We start from the raw sequence: 17,887 nt of genomic DNA, 5'->3' as shown, positions 1-17,887 counted from the left end.
TGTTTTCTTTTTACTCAGGCACGGAAAAGAGTACCCGACAAAGGAGTTTCCAGCCAATAGAATCGCTGTGGGGTCCTAACTAAGGCAACAATTCTGTGTACAGGCGAAACTTCATATTAGAAGCTTGAAACGACTGTTTTACAACAAACCTTCAGAAAAAATAGGTTTGTTTTGCTCCTAATGTACGTATTTTTGGGGGGAAATGTCACATTCAAATTGCGATGGTTAAATATGTGACGACATGTTGCACACTTTAAATTTATCAGAATCTTTAGCATTAGAAGACATAAGGCATACTACTTTTGTAAAGCTTTTAACTTCAATCCATTTCGTTGGATAGGTAAAGTTATTCCTGGACTTGTTTTTACAGCAATTGCGCATTCAGGTTACACTCCTCCTGTCCAGCAGGTGGCAGTAATGCACCGATCGGCGTGTGACATCAAACTAAAGTAACGCTACAACTAGAACGATTCGACGAAGACAACAGCATGAGGGCTTTGTCACTTTTGAAGAGGTACATGTCAAACGGTGAGGCTATTTTATTCTGATCAGAGTTAACGTTACTCGCTAAGTTTTGTCAATGAAAAATATTTATTAGGATCAGTATGAGGTGTTAAAAGGTAACCGTTCCAAACAGTATTGTGGTACGTTCTTGTTGCTTAACTGATTTTCATGTGATTTTAAATGTCGATGCTTTGCAGTCGGATGTGACATATATGTTTACAGTACACAATGCAATGTATAGATAACAGATTGCAGGTATAGTACAAGTAGTATGGCAGTGTGCCATTACGAAACTGAGCTGTGTACTAGTTTACCTTAGCACTCTATAAACGTTACACTGTGTACAGTTTGTGCATTTTCTGTATGTTTGGATGCAAAGCTAATGCGTTAACAACACAGAACGTAGCAGTTGTGTTCCCATTACTGTACAATAGTGTCCTACAATGCAGTCTGCGTGACTTTCATTTACTATTTGATAAATGAACTCAAAGTGATATCAATAATGATTAATGACGTGTGCTTCTTTACATATTGTCATATACATATTGACTGGACTGTGAAAGATTGTTTTAAATAACATTTATTTATAGCATTCAAAATAACTGGATGACACACACTTACTATCACAGTCACAGACTTCTTGGCTTTTCTTCCGTTTTTCATAACTGATCATGTTTTGTTTATTGTAGTGCCATGGCCCATATGGCAAAAGGGATATCGCTGGAGCTCCTCTGTACAGAAACTGGAGTCAAACAAAACCCTCCTGAAACATCTTGCTTATAAAATCAATGCCACGGGTCCTATTTCAGTGGCTGAGTATATGAGGGAAGCCCTCACCAATCCAGTTTCAGTATGTCATGCCTCTTACATCCATCACCTGTAAAACCTTCTAAAATATTAAAGTCAAGGCGTAGATGTTTATACTGTACATTAGTTAATCAATCTGTTATTTGCATTTGCAGGGCTATTACACAAGGAATGACATGCTTGGACCAGACGGTGATTTCATTACATCACCAGAGATCAGTCAGATTTTTGGTGAGGTAAGTATTGTTTTTGCTGCAGGTCTTAAAATATGGGTGAGGCATGCATTATAACCTAAGCTGCTGTTTTATATCAGCTGTTAGGTGTCTGGTGTGTCAGCGAGTGGATGGCAGCTGGAAAACCCAGCGTGTTACATTTAGTGGAACTTGGACCAGGCAGAGGCTCATTGGCCGGTGACATCCTGAGGGTAAAAACTCCCCTTATCCGCCGTGTAAACACATCACAAACAATTTATTATACAAATCAATTATACATATTTTATTGATTTAATGAGAGATATAAATTCTATTGTTTAGATGGACTGTTCCCTTAAAGCAAATGCTGTGTTTTTATGTGGCAGGTGTTCACACAATTGAAATCTGTCCTAGGTGAGGCTGAGGTGTCCCTTCACCTGGTTGAGGTCAGCCCAAAATTAAGTCAAGTTCAGGCGGAGCGTCTCACCAGAGATCAGCAGCAGGAGTTTGATGCTAAGGAAGAGCTGGTTTACCGCAGTGGCACCACACACACGGGTGTACCTGTATGCTGGTATCGCAGGATTGAGGATGTTCCGAAGGGTACACATACAACACACTGACATCAGATGAGAAATCGAAGCTTTCCCTTTGTTACAGTCTGTTTTCCTTTGGCAGGTTTTAGTATCTTCCTCGCTCATGAGTTTTTTGATGCTTTGCCTATTTACAAGTTTCAGGTAAACCAGTGTGTAAAATTCACCTTCGTTCAGATCTATATAGAGATCAAATATTTTTTACTTGATAACTTGACATAAGAATAATGTAATGGCATATTCATAAACAGAAACATTTTGTTTCTTGTAAAGAAAACAGAAAAAGGCTGGCGAGAGGTCTTGGTTGATGTTGATGCTGAAAGTCCAGATAAACTGAGATTTGTGCTTTCTCCAAGTCCCACACTGGCCTCTGCCACATTTGTACAGGTGAGAGATAACATCACGCCTGTGTTTCTTTAACATTCTCCTGTTAGCCTGCTTTTCGTTGTTTAAGGGAATATGCTTTTGACACTCATGACGTTTTTGTGTCCGCATCGATAAGGTTACTTATAATTATTATTTTCAGCTTGATGAGAAAAGACAGCATGTGGAGGTGTGTCCAGAGGGAGGAGTCACCATTCAAAATCTGGCCAACCGGATTGCGGAGGACGGGGGCGCAGCCCTGATCGCCGACTACGGACACGATGGAATAAAAACAGATACATTCAGAGTGAGCGGACTGAGCATTAACAGGACCTGCTGTAAAAAAGTTTACCAATGAAAACATTTTATACCGTCTGGTCAAGCAAATTATGATGATAGCAAATGTGTCATAGTTTGTCAAACTTCCTGTCTAACATTTTAAATACTACACTGTGGCATACAGTGGAAGTTGTCAGGTTTTGTTGTTTTAAGAATTGTTGTTCAAGTCTTATTTATGACACAGGGCTATAAAGGGCATCAGCTGCACAATGTTTTGGAGGCACCAGGCTTGGCAGATCTGACAGCAGATGTGGATTTCGGGTACTTGAGGAAGATGGCAGGAGGTCAGGTGACCTGCTTGGGACCAATCACACAACAATCCTTCCTGAAGAATATGGGCATTGATACACGAATGCAGGTGAGAAAGGGTAAATAAGATCTGTTTATAGTAGTTTAATCGTCTGTCACAACAATGTACCATTACGCCTCATCATTTTAGGCCTTTCTTCAACAAATAGTGATTCAGCAACATCCGATCCTGATGACTTTGTCATGTTCTCATTCAGGTCCTCCTGAGGAGCTGTCATGACAAGGACACCCAAGCACAGCTCATTCACAGCTATGACTTTCTGACCAACCCTAAGAAAATGGGACACAGGTTTCAGTTCTTCTCTGTGCTGGGTCGAGGCCGGCTGGCTCAGAGTAAAGGGCGTCAGAAGACTGGGACACCACCGCCCGTGGCGGGCTTTACTGAATTGGACCAGCAGTGATTGAGCTGAAGAGCTAGATGAACGACTTGTTTTGTATGATAGATGCATCCCTGTGCTGGAAATGTGCTTTGGATTGGATGAGTGTTTCATTCAGGTCTGAAACATACGGTTTGATTGAAATGTTTCCTGTATTTATTAAAGTATCAATTAATGTAAACATAGCAAAATTTATTTTTGCAAAATATGAAGTGTAAATACAGTGTTGTGTTGGAAGCTTTCTTTGTTATGTTTATTTAGAATATTTGTGTGTGCGATATTATATATATATATATATATATATATATATATTTAAAATATTGAATGAATGAGTTTATGACAGAATACAACATACATAAAACCTTGGAAAAAATAAAAGACCATTCGAAATTTTCTTTTATTCAGTATTTCTAGATGTATTGTGGCCAGTCCAGTGTCTGTTGAATATCAACAAAATCAAACCTCAGCGTGAGAAGTCTTTTTTACACCCAAAAATATTTTTGCACTTTTCCTGAATTCATGTACAAATAGGACTGTTGATCAATGAAAAGTGAGTATAAAAATGTTTTCTGTGCAGTCTTTGACATATGAAATGATGACCTGTTCCTCAGATTTTCTTTTTACAAATAAATGCAAATAGAAAGAGTTTAGTTGAAATTTGGTAGAAATGTTGTTTGTAGTTTACAGAAAGAAACAAAAAATATAATTTTACATAAAACCTAAGGTACATTTTAAAATCAGAATTTTTTTTTTAAATGGCGTCGTCTTTTTCCCTTGGCTGTATATTATAATACATATCACTATATATTACTCACTACTACTAATAAAAAAATTCACTGTTTAATACTATTTTTTATAATAATAATAAAATATATCATTATATATTACTCACTACTACTACTACTAATATTCATTGTTTAATCATAATTTTATAATAATAGTTTTTATTATGCATACATATTATTTTACCTATTCCTGAAAAAAATATTTCAATAATAATAATTAATTATAAAAATGCAACCTTCCGTTATACGTAAAACGTCAATTTTAGAATTATTATCAGTCATAATCGATTTGCAGTTTATATCTTATAAAGCTCTAAAATAAGGGGGAAACTATGTTTTTTCCCGCGCTAATTTTTGGGCTGAATCTTTCATATTTTAAAAGGCTATTTGTTGTAGAAAAGGTTATTTGGTGAGGGGGGCAGGCGCTATGCGTACCATCAGCTGATTTGTGCAGCAGCACGCAACGTCACGGCTGCCTGATTAATATTCATGAGCTGAGCCGAATCCGTTTTTGTGTGTACTGTTGTCTTCATTGTGACAGTGGGTTGTGGGTGAGTGTCAGGCTGCCGTGGTGATGATGTGTGTCTCAGGATGATCTCCGAGCGGGACACGGGCGAGCTCGCGCGATTCTACACGGTTACCGACCCCACGACACATCGGAAGGGCTACACGGTGTATAAAGTCACGGCCCGGGTGAGTCGACAGGGATTTCATTGTGCTCGCGCTAGCTCGTGTGCTAAAGCTAATGTTTATCAGGAACGCGAAACCTAAACGTGACAGTTCATGTAAACGATCGAAAGCCGTTTATAGAAGCTTCATGTGATATTTGGGTAACGTTAGTAGTGAATGGACCCGTGTTGTTTATCTGTTTCTCTTACACACTCAGCTGGCAGCTAGTGTCCACACTGTGCGTCAGGGACGGTTATGCTCCCTACTGAGTGATGATCATCATATTCTGTTTCTCCACAGATCATCTCACGGAAGAACCCGGATGAAGTTCAGGAGGTTAGACTGCAAAATTAAATCACACCTATACTGTTAACCTTTGTAAATACTTGTTCCTGGTTTACATGTGAATGAATGATGCATCGGTGTGTTTCATGTGTTAACTTGCTCTGGCTCTGACGTCACCTAATTGACTGTTGTTTTATGTTTTACCTAATTGTAGTCTCTAAAAAGCTGTAATGGTAAGAATGCAAGATTTTAATAACATTATTGAATGAAACAATATGGAAGTTTAGCGCAAAACAGTTCATTTGAAACGGAAGGGTTTCCCTGGGGGTTAATGTTGACCTCCATCCACCACATACAGTGAAAGAGCTTCTTCTGAGGTGGGCGGTTCTCCTTCTCAGTCCAGTGTAAACTCACAGATTTAGCTCTGCCTTCCGTCTGATGTGGAACACAACCTTTTAACCATCCTATCATTTCTCCTTGGGTTAAAGAAATGCATAAAACTTTGTCTTCTTTTCTCATTGAACATTGTTTGGAGGTTCCGGCACCATTTTTGCTGTGTGGATGAGGTTGTCTTAAAACAGTTTGTGCTCTTCTCTCTAGATCACAGTGTGGAAAAGGTACAGCGATTTCAAGAAGCTCCATAGAGACCTTTGGCAGATACACAAAAACCACTCGGGGCAGTCAGACCTCTTCCCCCCATTCGCCAAAGCTAAGGTTTTTGGTAAGTAGCTTGGAGGGTCGTGCACTTGTCTGGTTTGTTTTTGCAGTGATTGTAATTCATTTTTTTAGATTTTAACATTCGATTTAAGTGTTTAACTATATACCTTATCAACGAAACATACTATGGACATGCGATCTTATGAGGCCAGTATATGAACGCAACGCGCTAAGTTACCAAAAGTTTTCCAAAACAAAAACCATTATGAGGAAAACACTCATAATTGAAAACACAATTATGGTGATATAAAGAGACTTTATTTACTCCCACATTATAAATAAATACTTTTTTTGTACCGATGATCTGACGTGCCTAAAATATTAACGTAAGCATTTGAGAATGTCCTGTTTACATCATCATTTCAAAAAATGAACAAAACTACGGTATTTATTAAACTTAGTAAAAACAGTTTTTTTTAAATGTATACTTGTTTCTGTTAGCAATAATGCGCAGGGAACTTACATTAATGATTAATGAACAGTTAAATTAATGTTACCATAAATAAATGCTGTAAACATATACACTATTTCACATTGTCAGCATAAATAAATAGGAGGTTTAAAAATAAGCTATAGGACACAAATTAAGCCTTTTTTTCAAGCCTTTGTTTGACAGGACAGTAGATATAATTGACAGGAAACAGCAGGGTGGACGCGGAGTGAGGGGTGTTGTGGGATCAGCACAGGACCTCTGAACTATGGCTGCCAGAGGCACAGTTGCCCACGAGGCTAACAGATCTGACCACAAGACTTTTATGATACATTTGTAGTGCACTATTTTCAATGGTAAAGATGCAGTGATGGGCCAAGAGTGGTTTTCACTGATTCACATTTCAACCTACAGTATAGTGTGTGTGTGTGTGTGTGTGTGTGTGTGAGTTGCATTAAGAGGAAATCAAAGACCAGTGTCAGCAAAAAAGCGTGTGTGGCTTGCTGATCATTTCAGTTTGGTTCATTAAAGCAAATCCAGTGTGCCTTCCTCATTTACAACACTTGTGATGTCATGACTCATGAGCCGTCACGTGTATCTGTGTGTTTAGGTCGTTTTGATGATTATGTGATTGAAGAGAGAAGACAGTGTTCTGAGGATCTACTGCAGTTCAGCGCTAATATTCCTGCACTGTATGGCAGTCAATACATACAGGATTTCTTTAAGGTATACACTCGCTTTGAATACGGATAAAGCTTTGAATCACATTTGATCCCAATCACATTTAAATTAGACTGTTTCGTACTAGTAGCAGATACTTTTATCCAAAGCAACTCATCAATGAGAGAAAATCTAACATTGTGTGTGTGTGTTTAGGGTGGGGAAGTGCAGGATTGCTCTGAGCTCATTGGTCCGGCTGAGCCCTTCTTTGATTACTTGGCTGACAGTCTCTCAGTCTGCAGCGCTGAAGGTGAGTTCAGCATTTATATTTAGAATCGAAGCCACAAACTCTGTATTCTTTTAAGATCGCTATAAACAGAGCAATGGATGTTAGTCTTGGCCAAAAATGATGTCCAATTTTAGTAAATTGAAGAACAACATTATCCCTGATTGACTGTAGTCGTTTTACAAAATCAAATACCTTAACCCATGTTAATCTTGTGCCATGCACCTCTTATTGTGATGTTTTGTGCAAATGGGTCATTCTCACGAAACCCCTGAAACATCATGGCAGTAAAGATTTGAATTATATATAAATATAATATAAAACATACAATTCTGTAACACAAAAATGATGATCATAAAGCTGTTCTTCACCTAGCATAATTTTATAATAAATATAATAAAGTATTTAAGTATTTTATTGCTGTATTTATGTATTGGTCTTATGAAATTCTAATTACCGTAACGCGTCCTGATTATATATTGTCATTTAAACAGAGTAAAATTAAAACATTCACTCTTGAATGTTCTACTAGATGTTCTCAAATGACGAAAAACATTATTGACAGATTATTTTTATTTATTATAAAAATGAAAAAAAAAACGTGGAAGAAAGAAGTGATATTCTCATCCTCCGTAACATCTTTAAAAGTCTGTTTTAACACATACAAAGACATTTAGATTGTGTTTGTTTTATGTGAAGAAGCACATCTGCCAGTACCTTTTAAATGACTATAAGGTTAACAGACTGCTTTATATATTTCTAGTTGAGAACATAATATTATATTGTCACGCTGTGCACACTTCGTTTTCCATTCTCATTACCGTTTTCCACATTTTAAAAAGGTCACATGTATAATTTCCTATTAAAATATACTTCATCAGTGTCTTATTTTGTATGATTAATAAAAACTTGCTTAGGCGTCATGGCTTGGCTTTTTTACTATAACATGCTATTGGATTGGCAGTTACGGTAATGATTGGTAATGACGGTAACTGTCAGTTTTGAAATGAACGCCTTTAAACATGTCATTCCTTGTTGAATATTGAATTAATTTGTTGATACTTCAAATTGTTTTTAAGAAAATCATGTTTGACATCTTGAGACCAAGATTTCGTGAGAATCCCCCAAATATGCTCTCCAACATGAGGGCTGAATTCATGATCACACCTAGCCACAACATTCTTGGAAATTTAAACTTTATAAAAACTTCTGAAACGCCCTTAGGATCACTCCAGCATTATAGCACAGTTCAGTCATTCTGTAGGAACATTTCGCCAGTCGTCTGTCAACGTTTTGGGTGCGTTTTTGGATTTTTGTATCCGTCTGGAATGGCTGTGTTTGTGTCTTTTAATGGCAGGTGTTAGCAGTGGCAGTCAGCTGAGTTGTCGTGCTGTTGATTCAGACTCTGTGGAGGCAGTGGTTGATGTGGACTCTTTGACCGCAGTTGATGATGGAATGCCATCGAGCAGCGTTTCTCCAAACCACCCTGCAGCTCGCAGCAGCCCGTTTGCCGTCCCGCATCCAGTGACGTTTCCAAACGGAGTGGGAGTGGAGTCCGTTCGTACCGGTGGAGCTCTGACCTTTGCCCCCAGTCTCAGGAACTGTACAGGGAGGACAGATTACCTAGAGGAAGCCAGCGAGCAGATTACTCTGGCTGTAGAGAAAGAGGTGGAGCAGGAGTTTGCTGCGGCGTTTTCATACTATCATAAAGGTGTTGATCTCCTGCTGCAGGGTGTGCAAGGTAAAATCCTGGGATGTCTCTTAATCCACTTTAACGTACGATTTTCATGAATTGAAATATTTTTATGCTGTATAAGTTGAATTATGTTAAATTATGCATTAAATTCAAGTTCCCACAATAAGTTTTTTCGTTTTGTTTTGCCTCATTTGCACTGTTTATATAAACAGCCGTGGAAAGAGTGAAGAGCGCATTCCAAATGTTGATTTCATCATCATTTCTAGACGTATTATGGTAATTCCAATCCAGTGTTTGTTGAATTTCGATGAAATCAAACCTCGGGAGTGACGTAAAGTCATCCAACAGTAATGTGAAAGACTGACTGCATGACAAGACACATGAAACATTTCACTGTGAGAAAAAATCCAGATTGCCATATACTTTCTTATGCCATATATTATTTTTTTCTTACTTTTCCTAAAAACATGTAAAAACATGACTGTCGTGTCACTTAAAAGTGAATCTGAACTTGTTTTCTTTGCAGTATTTTAGTCTGAAAAACTACAGAGCATCTTTTCAGTTATTTTCACCTGTTTCTCCAGTTTTCAGTCCAATTACAAACAAGAATTTTATTTAAAATTTGGGATAATTTTTTTAGCAGTTCACAAAATGAAACACAAGGGATCGTTTTACCATAACACATTACTATAAATTGTAAATCCAGAAAATCTGAAAACGGTCTTTGAAAGGGTACATTTTTTCCGCGGCTGTAAATTTTTGTATTTCACATCATGTTTAGCACAACCTACATTCACACATTTATAAATTCTTACATCTAAAGCCCTTACGTTTCATTAGCAGAAATGTTGTTCAATAAACTGAAGAAGCAGAACATGTGATGGCGTTTCTGCTGGATTGTGTGTTTATTGTGTGTGTTTATTGTGTGTCTCAGGAGAAGCGAGTCCCAGCAGACGGGAGGCTGTGAAAAGAAAGACGGCAGAATATCTGATGCGTGCCGAGCTCATCTCTACTAACTTAAAATATAGCATGGGTCAGAGCTCCACTCAGAGCAGGGTCAGCGTCTGTCACCTCACTGTTGTTTCTGTGTCTACTTTTCTGTATGTGCTACTTGTGTTCGATGTTCAGCCTGTTGTCTGTGTGTTGTGTTGTTTTGAATATCGTCTTTGAGTTTCTGTTTGTGTAGTGATCTGTTGGTTTGTCCGTGTGGTGTTTCTGTGCTGTTTGCACGTTGGTTTGTATGTGTTTCTTGTCTGTGTGTTGTTGTTCTTGTATGTTTATTTGATGGTGTGGTGTTTCCGCAGGGTTTGGGGCCGCAGTGCTGTGGTGTATCATGGTCTGAACAGACTCACACAGAAGAGCTGAAACATTACAGAGTGCTGGGTATCATTGATAAGGTAAATAATAAATCTAGTCTGTAAATTGTGCACGTTTTGAGATAGATTGCTTTATCCAAGACTATTCACTCAGGTTTGAGTGTTTATGAGATGGGATGACATAAGTAGTGATATGACATTTGAAGCGAGGCTTCGGAGCTTGAGTCAAGCAGAAATGCCCGTGCCAGTTGAAGCCTTGATTCAAGGCTTTTGTTGGAACGTTAAATTCGGGTGGCCATTGACAAACAAAGTTTCACTTTCTGCTCAGTCATGTGCGCGTATTTCTCTGCGTATTAGAGTGTTCGAACGGCAGAGTTCTTTGTGTTATTCACATCTTAGTCCCACATAATACTGCATAGGTAGTATTGTATGTATACATGTGTGTTCAATTATGTGTGTGTTAACATTATTCTGTACAACATATAGTATCGAGTCGTAAGAATATTAACTTATACTGGATTTTATTGCCACACTTGAATGGGTAAATGAATTTATTTTATTGACCATTCATACACACGTTTACTGCACGAGCCACATTTTCCCATGGTCATTAAGCCGCCACCCACTTTTTAGGATATATCACATCATTGTAGTTAAAAAAACGAGTGACTACTAAACACCAACGAAAATTTATAAGATTAAGGCTATTAAATAGCAGTCCCAAACCATTTTTCATAAAATTGTTGGTTTGGGCCAGCACCGTAATATAAACATTTACAAAATAACACAAAGCGAAAATAAGGGGCGATTCACATTTCAGGTCTTTTGCGAAGTTGAGTGCAAGTTCGTTAATTTAATAGGGCGATCACACCAAATGTAGATAAGGCGTTTTGAGCAAGTAATTTACATACAAAGTCAATGCAAAGATGCGTATAGATGTGAACTTGCGGCAGGCGGTGCAAATGACGCAAATCAGGGGGCGCAATTGGCACAAACGCGTGTCAATCTCGTTTTACGCGAAGGTTGAAAATATTTGACAGATTGCGTCCCCATCACAACGCGCATACGGTATGTGCGGTGCGAACATTTTTCTAAGCACATTCTACGTTCCATCGACATGTAAATAGTTAAACTTTTCAAATGCTGTACGGTGCACCGTGGTTCATTTGACTAGTGCAGCTCACCTTTTTCACGCGGTTTTAGACACCAAATTTGAATCGTCCAAACATGGCATTTTGGGGTTATGAAAACAATAGTTACCATGGTAAATACACAATACTAACATGAACTGTCAATGAAAATGAATATAAATATCATATCTTCATGTACATCCTCACCAACTAACACATGAAGTACCAGTTATGTGATTTTTAGATTGTTTACTTTTATTTCACTCGCTTCAGTGAAGATGGCACGTTTGCGTGAGTACAGCACTGTATCACGTCTGATACACAGGATAGTTCAATTTTCTAAGGCGAAACACTTAATTTCGCTAAGTTAAGAAAATAACGATAGAATACATTCACTGACAATCAGCCTGGCAGCATCTCACCTAAACGCAGTGAGCGCTCCTCTCACTCGCATCAGAAAAACATTTAGTATTATGTTTTTTTGTTTTGTTTTTAGACCCACTTAGAACGGTCCCACCAGTTGAGAAACTCTGGTCTAGAGCACCCTAGCAAACACTGCCATGGCATATTTGTGAAAGTACCACTCCAAGTATTTACAGAAAATGTGACCAACAATAATGCAAACACATGCTGCATAATGTGGACATCTCTATTTTGTCTGTTTACACATTTGATTTGCGCAGGTGCTATTGGTGATGGATAAGAGAACACAGGAGACTTTTATTTTGAAAGTAAGTGTCCCTTTTACACAAAAACACACAACGCTTTCATTAGTTATTACATTGAAATTCAACTATGATCACCCCCATGTCAATCAAACCCATACCACTGACGTTCTTCAGTAATACACAAGAGGACTTTTGAGGAGGCGCAATGTGATTTATAATGCCAAGCTCCAAGAAGTTACGTTCATTTGAATTAAGTTCTTTTTTTTTTTCGTAGTGCTTTTGCATCCTTTATGACCAGTTATTTTTTCAAAATGTTACATTTTGTCACCTTTTAAAAGAACGTCATCACAAAATGGATCTAATTGTTGGCTAAAGTATTTCTTGTAGAAAGAAAATGTCAAGCTCTGGAGTTTGATTTATTGGTTTGGTTTTTACTAATTTGACTTCTGTGTCATTCAGGGTTTGAGGAAAAGCAACGAGTGTGGACGTGTTAAAAAAACGGTCATTCCCCGTTATGTGCCCAACATGGTCGGACTGGAGAAATGTATCATCTCTGAGGACTCTATATTTCTGTTACTGCACTACGCTGAAGGTAGGTCTTCTCCCTTAATGTTTACTGTTTGCCGTAAAACGAAATATTGAGCAGCGCTTCCTTTCTGTCTCATCAGGTGGCAAACTCTGGTCTCACATCTGCAAGTATCTGCACAACAACAGCCCCGACAACAGCTTCGACATCCCATTCATCCAGAAACCTTACACCACAGTGGTCTGTTCGGCTCTGAGTCCCGTGCCCACGGCCTCCAGCGATGCAGATTCCCAGCGAGGGGAGACACCGAGCCCCGCCTGCCCCGGATGAGCGATCTGAGCCTCAGGGAGTGTCCACCAGTGGCCCGGCAGCCGGAATCGGACGGCACGTCTGAAGAGGAGTGCACTAACAGCTACCTGACGCTCTGCAACGAGTACGAGCAAGAGAAGGTCGAGCCGGACACTGCCGAGGAGGCGGAGGAGGTTACCGCGGTGACGCCAGAACTGAATCGCACGTGTTCGATGATGAGCACGGGTAGCTTGTGTTCGCCGATTTCGGAACAGGAGTTGCGTTTCTTTACAGAGGAGGAGCAGTCGACAGGATCGGCGGATCAGAGCACGCGTTCGCCCGACTTTCTGAACCAATCGGCACCCATGGACCTCTTCCGCATCGACAGTAAGGACAACGAAGACGTCTGCAAGCCGATACATTCAGAACCTGATGTCGAGGTGTCGGAAGAGCCAACGGAGGAGGTGGGGTGAACTAACTTTTCTTGAATGTTGCATGATATTTTGAAATGCGCTCGATCGTAAAACTTACCCGGCTTTGTTGGACCCATCTTACAGAACGCGCCGGATTTCTGGAGGCCTGACGACGTTCAGGGCTCGAGCGAGTTGGTGCCGGTGATTTCTTTTAAAGAGGCCATACAGGAGGACACCGCCGACAGCTCCATTGTCGATGAGGCACAGCCGCCGGATCTGTTGGTCAACCTCCCGGCGACCGAAGGTGTTACGACGCACACATCAGAGGAGGGGATTTTAACTGCAGACGGAGCGTTAGCCATGGGGTCCAAACCCTCCCCCACGTTCGGCAGGCCGGACGTTCTTCAGCGGGGAGAGGACGCCGAGTCGGACATGTCCGTCGATGCGGTTCCCTTTGGACCTTCGGAGAAACCGTTGACAGGATCAGATATGCATACTCTGTCTTCCATAAAGGCCTCAGACGGGCCGGACTCGGCTGCTCTCAGACCTCAAGCGGACTCTGACAAACATGAGGATGATGGATCGGGAGCCGAGGAGATTTCAGCAGAGGAGGATAAGAAAGTGTACAGGTTGTTTCGAGAGCTGGACGAGTTGGCCGAGGTGGCGTTAAACACGCGGATCCCCGAAGCTCTGGTGAGGAGCTGGGCAGCTGATATGGTCGTGGCTTTGGACGCTCTGCACCAGGAGGGAATCATTTGCCGAGACTTGAACCCCAGCAACATACTGCTGAATCATAAAGGTGATTCACTGTATATGAATCTAAGATGATCATTTCTATCTTTAAATTCATATCAGTTATCTTTGAGATTAAAGGGATAGTTGACCCAAATATAATATTCTGTCATCATTTATTCATCTTCATGTGGTTGTAAACCTGTATGTGACTGCTTCTTCGGTGGGATGCAAATGAAGATATTTTGAGAAATATCTTCTCTTGTGTTCTGCACAAGGAAGAAGCTCATGCAGGTTTGACGTGACATGACTGTAAATAAACAATGAAAGAATTATTATTTGACTGACTGCTCAATTACTTGGACTCAATGCTATTGTTTAAGAGCAGCTTTACAGAAACATTACTGTAACATGAAGATGCCACTAGAGGGCAATAATAGGTCATGGATCGACTAACTATACCTGTCTATTACACAATCCTGCTAAAAGAAGTGCATTCTATATTAAAGCACGAATCTTTAACTTGTCTTGGTTATAAATAAACAAAACTCAATTATTGAGCCAGATTTATAATTGAGTGAAACATTCAAGACTGTATTGTTAAATATGGATGATGGTCACTAAATCTTGGTGTCAAGATGTCAAAGCATTAATTAAACTTTTAATCCCATAGCATGTTCTGCTAAAAAAAAATTAAAAGGCATAATGCCTATGCAAGTTTTATCCTAAATAATAAGACATTAATGAAGTATATATCAATAGAAAATTATACATATAATTTTTTTTAAATGTGGAAAACTACCTGTATCGGTAATGGGAAGGAAGAAAGTCGTGAACACAATGTGACAAGAGAATATTAAGCTTTTAACTCGAAAAATATAAAGTAACCTGTTCGCCAATTGAAAGGTACTGGCAGATGTGTTTCTTCAAAAAGAAAATCTAACTAAATGTAAATCTCTCTCTCAGGTCATGTGGAGTTGACTTATTTCTGTAGCTGGAATGATGTCGAGGAGTCATGTGACCCTGACGCTGTCTCAAAGCTGTACTGTGCACCAGGTCAGTCTGTCCTAACGTTAAAAGCATCACACTGTTAGAAATCTGAAAGTTAGTAGTTCCTTGCCTTATTATTTTAAGTTTAACCAAATTGGCTTAGCAAGTCATTGAACTTGAATTTGATTAAACTGACAAGAAAATCGAGTTTTATTGTGTATAACTCATTTTATAAGTCTGTGTGTTGTTTAGAAGTGGGCGGGATTGGTGAAGAGACGGCTGCGTGTGATTGGTGGAGTTTGGGAGCGCTTTTATTCGAGCTGATAGTTGGAAAGGTGAGAGTGGTTTATTTATCGACAGTGATTTTATTCTCAAATTCATTTTTAATTGCTGATTTTAAGAGTGCACACTATCTGTATATAAAGACAACAACATGTTAAAGATAAACCTGAACACTTTTTATATTTCCTTATGTAGTCCCTATATCACTGTCATCCTGCTGGTATCAGCAGACACTCAATCCTGAACATCCCAGAATTTGTGTCGGATGAGGCTCGCTGTCTTCTGGAACAGGTACATCAGCACATATTCATTAATGCAATGCCTTAATGTTACATAAACAACACAGAACTGTTATCCTAGCAATTTGAGATTTGATCCCGGCAATGCAAATCGAATGAGATCTGGTAACTTTTCATGCACGTCACTATCAGATCCTTTAATCTCAAGTTTCTGGTTATAGTTCTACTTAGTGGTCAAGAATAGCAAATGTTTAAACAAACGTGTGTGCAGCAATTCCGAACAAGAACCTTCTAAATAAAAACCCTTCATATTTATTACATTTTGAGCAAACGTCTGGTGTGAAGTGAAGAGTCACAGGAAATGTCTAGACTCATTCTTTCAAAACACATCATATTAAACGATTGATTGTAAAGTAATGATGTATTTGACTTGCACCTTGTTAATGACATATAGCTTGTAAAGATACAGTATGTTGTAAATGTAAACAAACCTGACCTCCAGTTTCCACAGGTTCAGTAGCATAAAAACGTCACGCTTTGGCCTGTTGTACAGACGTTCATCACCAAGCTAATAAACAGTTAAACCAAACTGACTTCACTCAAGCCCACTTGAGAATTAAAACGGTGTCTTTCTCTGTCCTGTCTGTCTGTGTTTAGTTATTGCAATATAATCCATTGGAGCGGCTGGGCTCTGGAGTAGCCGGGGTGGAGGATATAAAGTCTCATCCGTTTTTCTCACACATCAACTTGCCCAGTTAAAGCATCAGGACTGTGATGAAAGAACTGAACTGACTCGAAGACTTTCTTAAAACCAACTGTTAGCAATGAGAACACGACCCTGCATCTAATGTCCTTTTACCATCTTGTTTTGTACCTCCGACACCAAGAGTTCTTTCTATTTATGAGATGACGTCTTACAGTTCTCTTAACCTGAGGTCTAATGGCATATTTACAGTACTGTAAAGGTTTACTGTAGAGGTTTGTAAAATATGAAAGGCTTTGAGAACAAGTGCATTTGTTGAACCCAAATCTACACAGATTCAGATGTCACTTAGAAAGCTTTTCCGTTCGTACCTCAACTGACAGACAGTACACTAGACTTAATTTATATCTTTATATTGCATAAATAATGTACGCACACACGGACAGATGAACATTGTTTTAAATTTGACCATTATCTTGTGTACAGTTTACAATAAGCAACTTGCAACATCATTGCATGTGTGTACAGAAACCTTTAGTATGTACTGTATGGACATGTACACATGTGTGATGTGATTCTGGCGTCACCAACAACACTAGTACACCCTTCACATATTCTTTTTATCCTGCCCGATGTTACGATCATTCAATAAACTCTCAATGAACTTCTGTTGTGTTGGCCTGTATGTTTCTTTTTATTGCGTTTGCTGTTTTCCTCGTACAGATCACATTAAAGGTATTCAATACAGTATTTCTTTCTTTAGGTAAGTTTTAAATTCCCTGAATGAGTCCCCTGAGTAAGTTATCATTGCATCAGAGAAAATGTGAGAAAAAAATTCCAATATTAAAGCGGTTCATGGGTTTGATTAAGAAATTAGCCGAAAAGTAAAGGTGTAGCAAGTTTTATTCGTTTGGATAAAAATGTTCAAGAAAACTAGGTAAACTACGCCAAATGTAGTGAACAGGGTCACTTTTGAATTTATGTTGACTTTAACATTCAAGACCTCACGCTATCTGTGTCAGTTTCACATAAACAAACACGCAGAAAGTTGGACAGGTCAGAAAGAAAGCAGGGTCAGGACATGAACTCCCAGCGTGACTTCTCGCTTTTCTTCTTTTCTATACCGTGAAAAATGAGGGGATGTGTATATCTGTCAGCAAGCATTCAAACCATCACCTGTAAGGAAACCAACTCGCAAATAACTGCTGACATCAGCAGTCTGGAACAACTGCAACACGAGGCACACATGCACTCAAACACACAACGACAGAAACAGACACACACATACATACACAAACAAACAGACAGACACGCACACACACACATACAGACATAAAGACACACGCACACATGCAGACAGACACATTATATTGGCACTGAATCCAAAAAAATAAAAGGCCATTTTGTGTGTGTGTGTGCGTCCATCCATTTGTATCTAATCTGGGATTATAATCTATTAGGGTTAAAAGTGATTAATGTGAAAGGGTTTTCTCATAAACATTCAGAAGCAAACACACATACTCACTCATGTTGGGTTTTTATGTTTTATGGGGACTTTCCGACATAGATCATTATATTGTACAGACTGTATA

At 39.1% G+C, this 17,887-nt stretch overlaps 2 protein-coding genes across 6 annotated transcripts; both read left to right on the top strand.

Annotated features, from left to right (window-relative positions):
• Positions 1–11: 11 nt before the first annotated feature.
• On the top strand, positions 12–4,116 carry ndufaf7 (NADH:ubiquinone oxidoreductase complex assembly factor 7). Of its 5 annotated transcripts, none has more exons than XM_056764192.1 (11): positions 12–164; positions 371–528; positions 1,194–1,354; positions 1,467–1,547; positions 1,625–1,735; positions 1,889–2,102; positions 2,178–2,236; positions 2,366–2,479; positions 2,619–2,762; positions 2,979–3,162; positions 3,301–3,471. In XM_056764192.1, the coding sequence occupies exons 2-11, from the start codon at positions 489–491 to the stop codon at positions 3,321–3,323; spliced, it is 1,131 nt and encodes a 376-aa protein (XP_056620170.1). In that variant the 5' UTR covers positions 12–164; positions 371–488; the 3' UTR covers positions 3,324–3,471. The 5 variants fall into 5 exon arrangements, with proteins under 5 accessions (XP_056620170.1, XP_056620165.1, XP_056620167.1 ...); XM_056764187.1 differs by having other exon boundaries at positions 15–164; positions 2,979–3,152; positions 3,301–4,116; XM_056764189.1 differs by having other exon boundaries at positions 78–164; positions 341–528; positions 2,979–3,152; positions 3,301–4,116.
• A 661-nt stretch (positions 4,117–4,777) lies between these two features.
• Positions 4,778–16,963, top strand: rps6kc1 (ribosomal protein S6 kinase polypeptide 1). The gene is given in 17 exon segments (XM_056764186.1): positions 4,778–4,958; positions 5,235–5,270; positions 5,820–5,940; positions 6,977–7,092; positions 7,243–7,336; positions 8,670–9,053; positions 9,943–10,064; positions 10,313–10,405; positions 12,138–12,185; positions 12,582–12,714; positions 12,791–12,963; positions 12,966–13,400; positions 13,494–14,148; positions 15,048–15,137; positions 15,324–15,406; positions 15,549–15,644; positions 16,250–16,963. Coding segments are annotated over 17 exon segments (2,883 nt in total). The 5' UTR covers positions 4,778–4,856; the 3' UTR covers positions 16,352–16,963.
• Positions 16,964–17,887: the final 924 nt, after the last annotated feature.

The sequence above is a fragment of the Triplophysa dalaica genome, chromosome 13, assembly GCF_015846415.1.
Source record: "Triplophysa dalaica isolate WHDGS20190420 chromosome 13, ASM1584641v1, whole genome shotgun sequence".
NCBI lineage: Eukaryota > Metazoa > Chordata > Actinopteri > Cypriniformes > Nemacheilidae > Triplophysa > Triplophysa dalaica.
The sequence above is the reverse complement of the archived record's forward strand: the minus strand, read 5'-3'. Positions and strand labels throughout refer to the sequence as shown.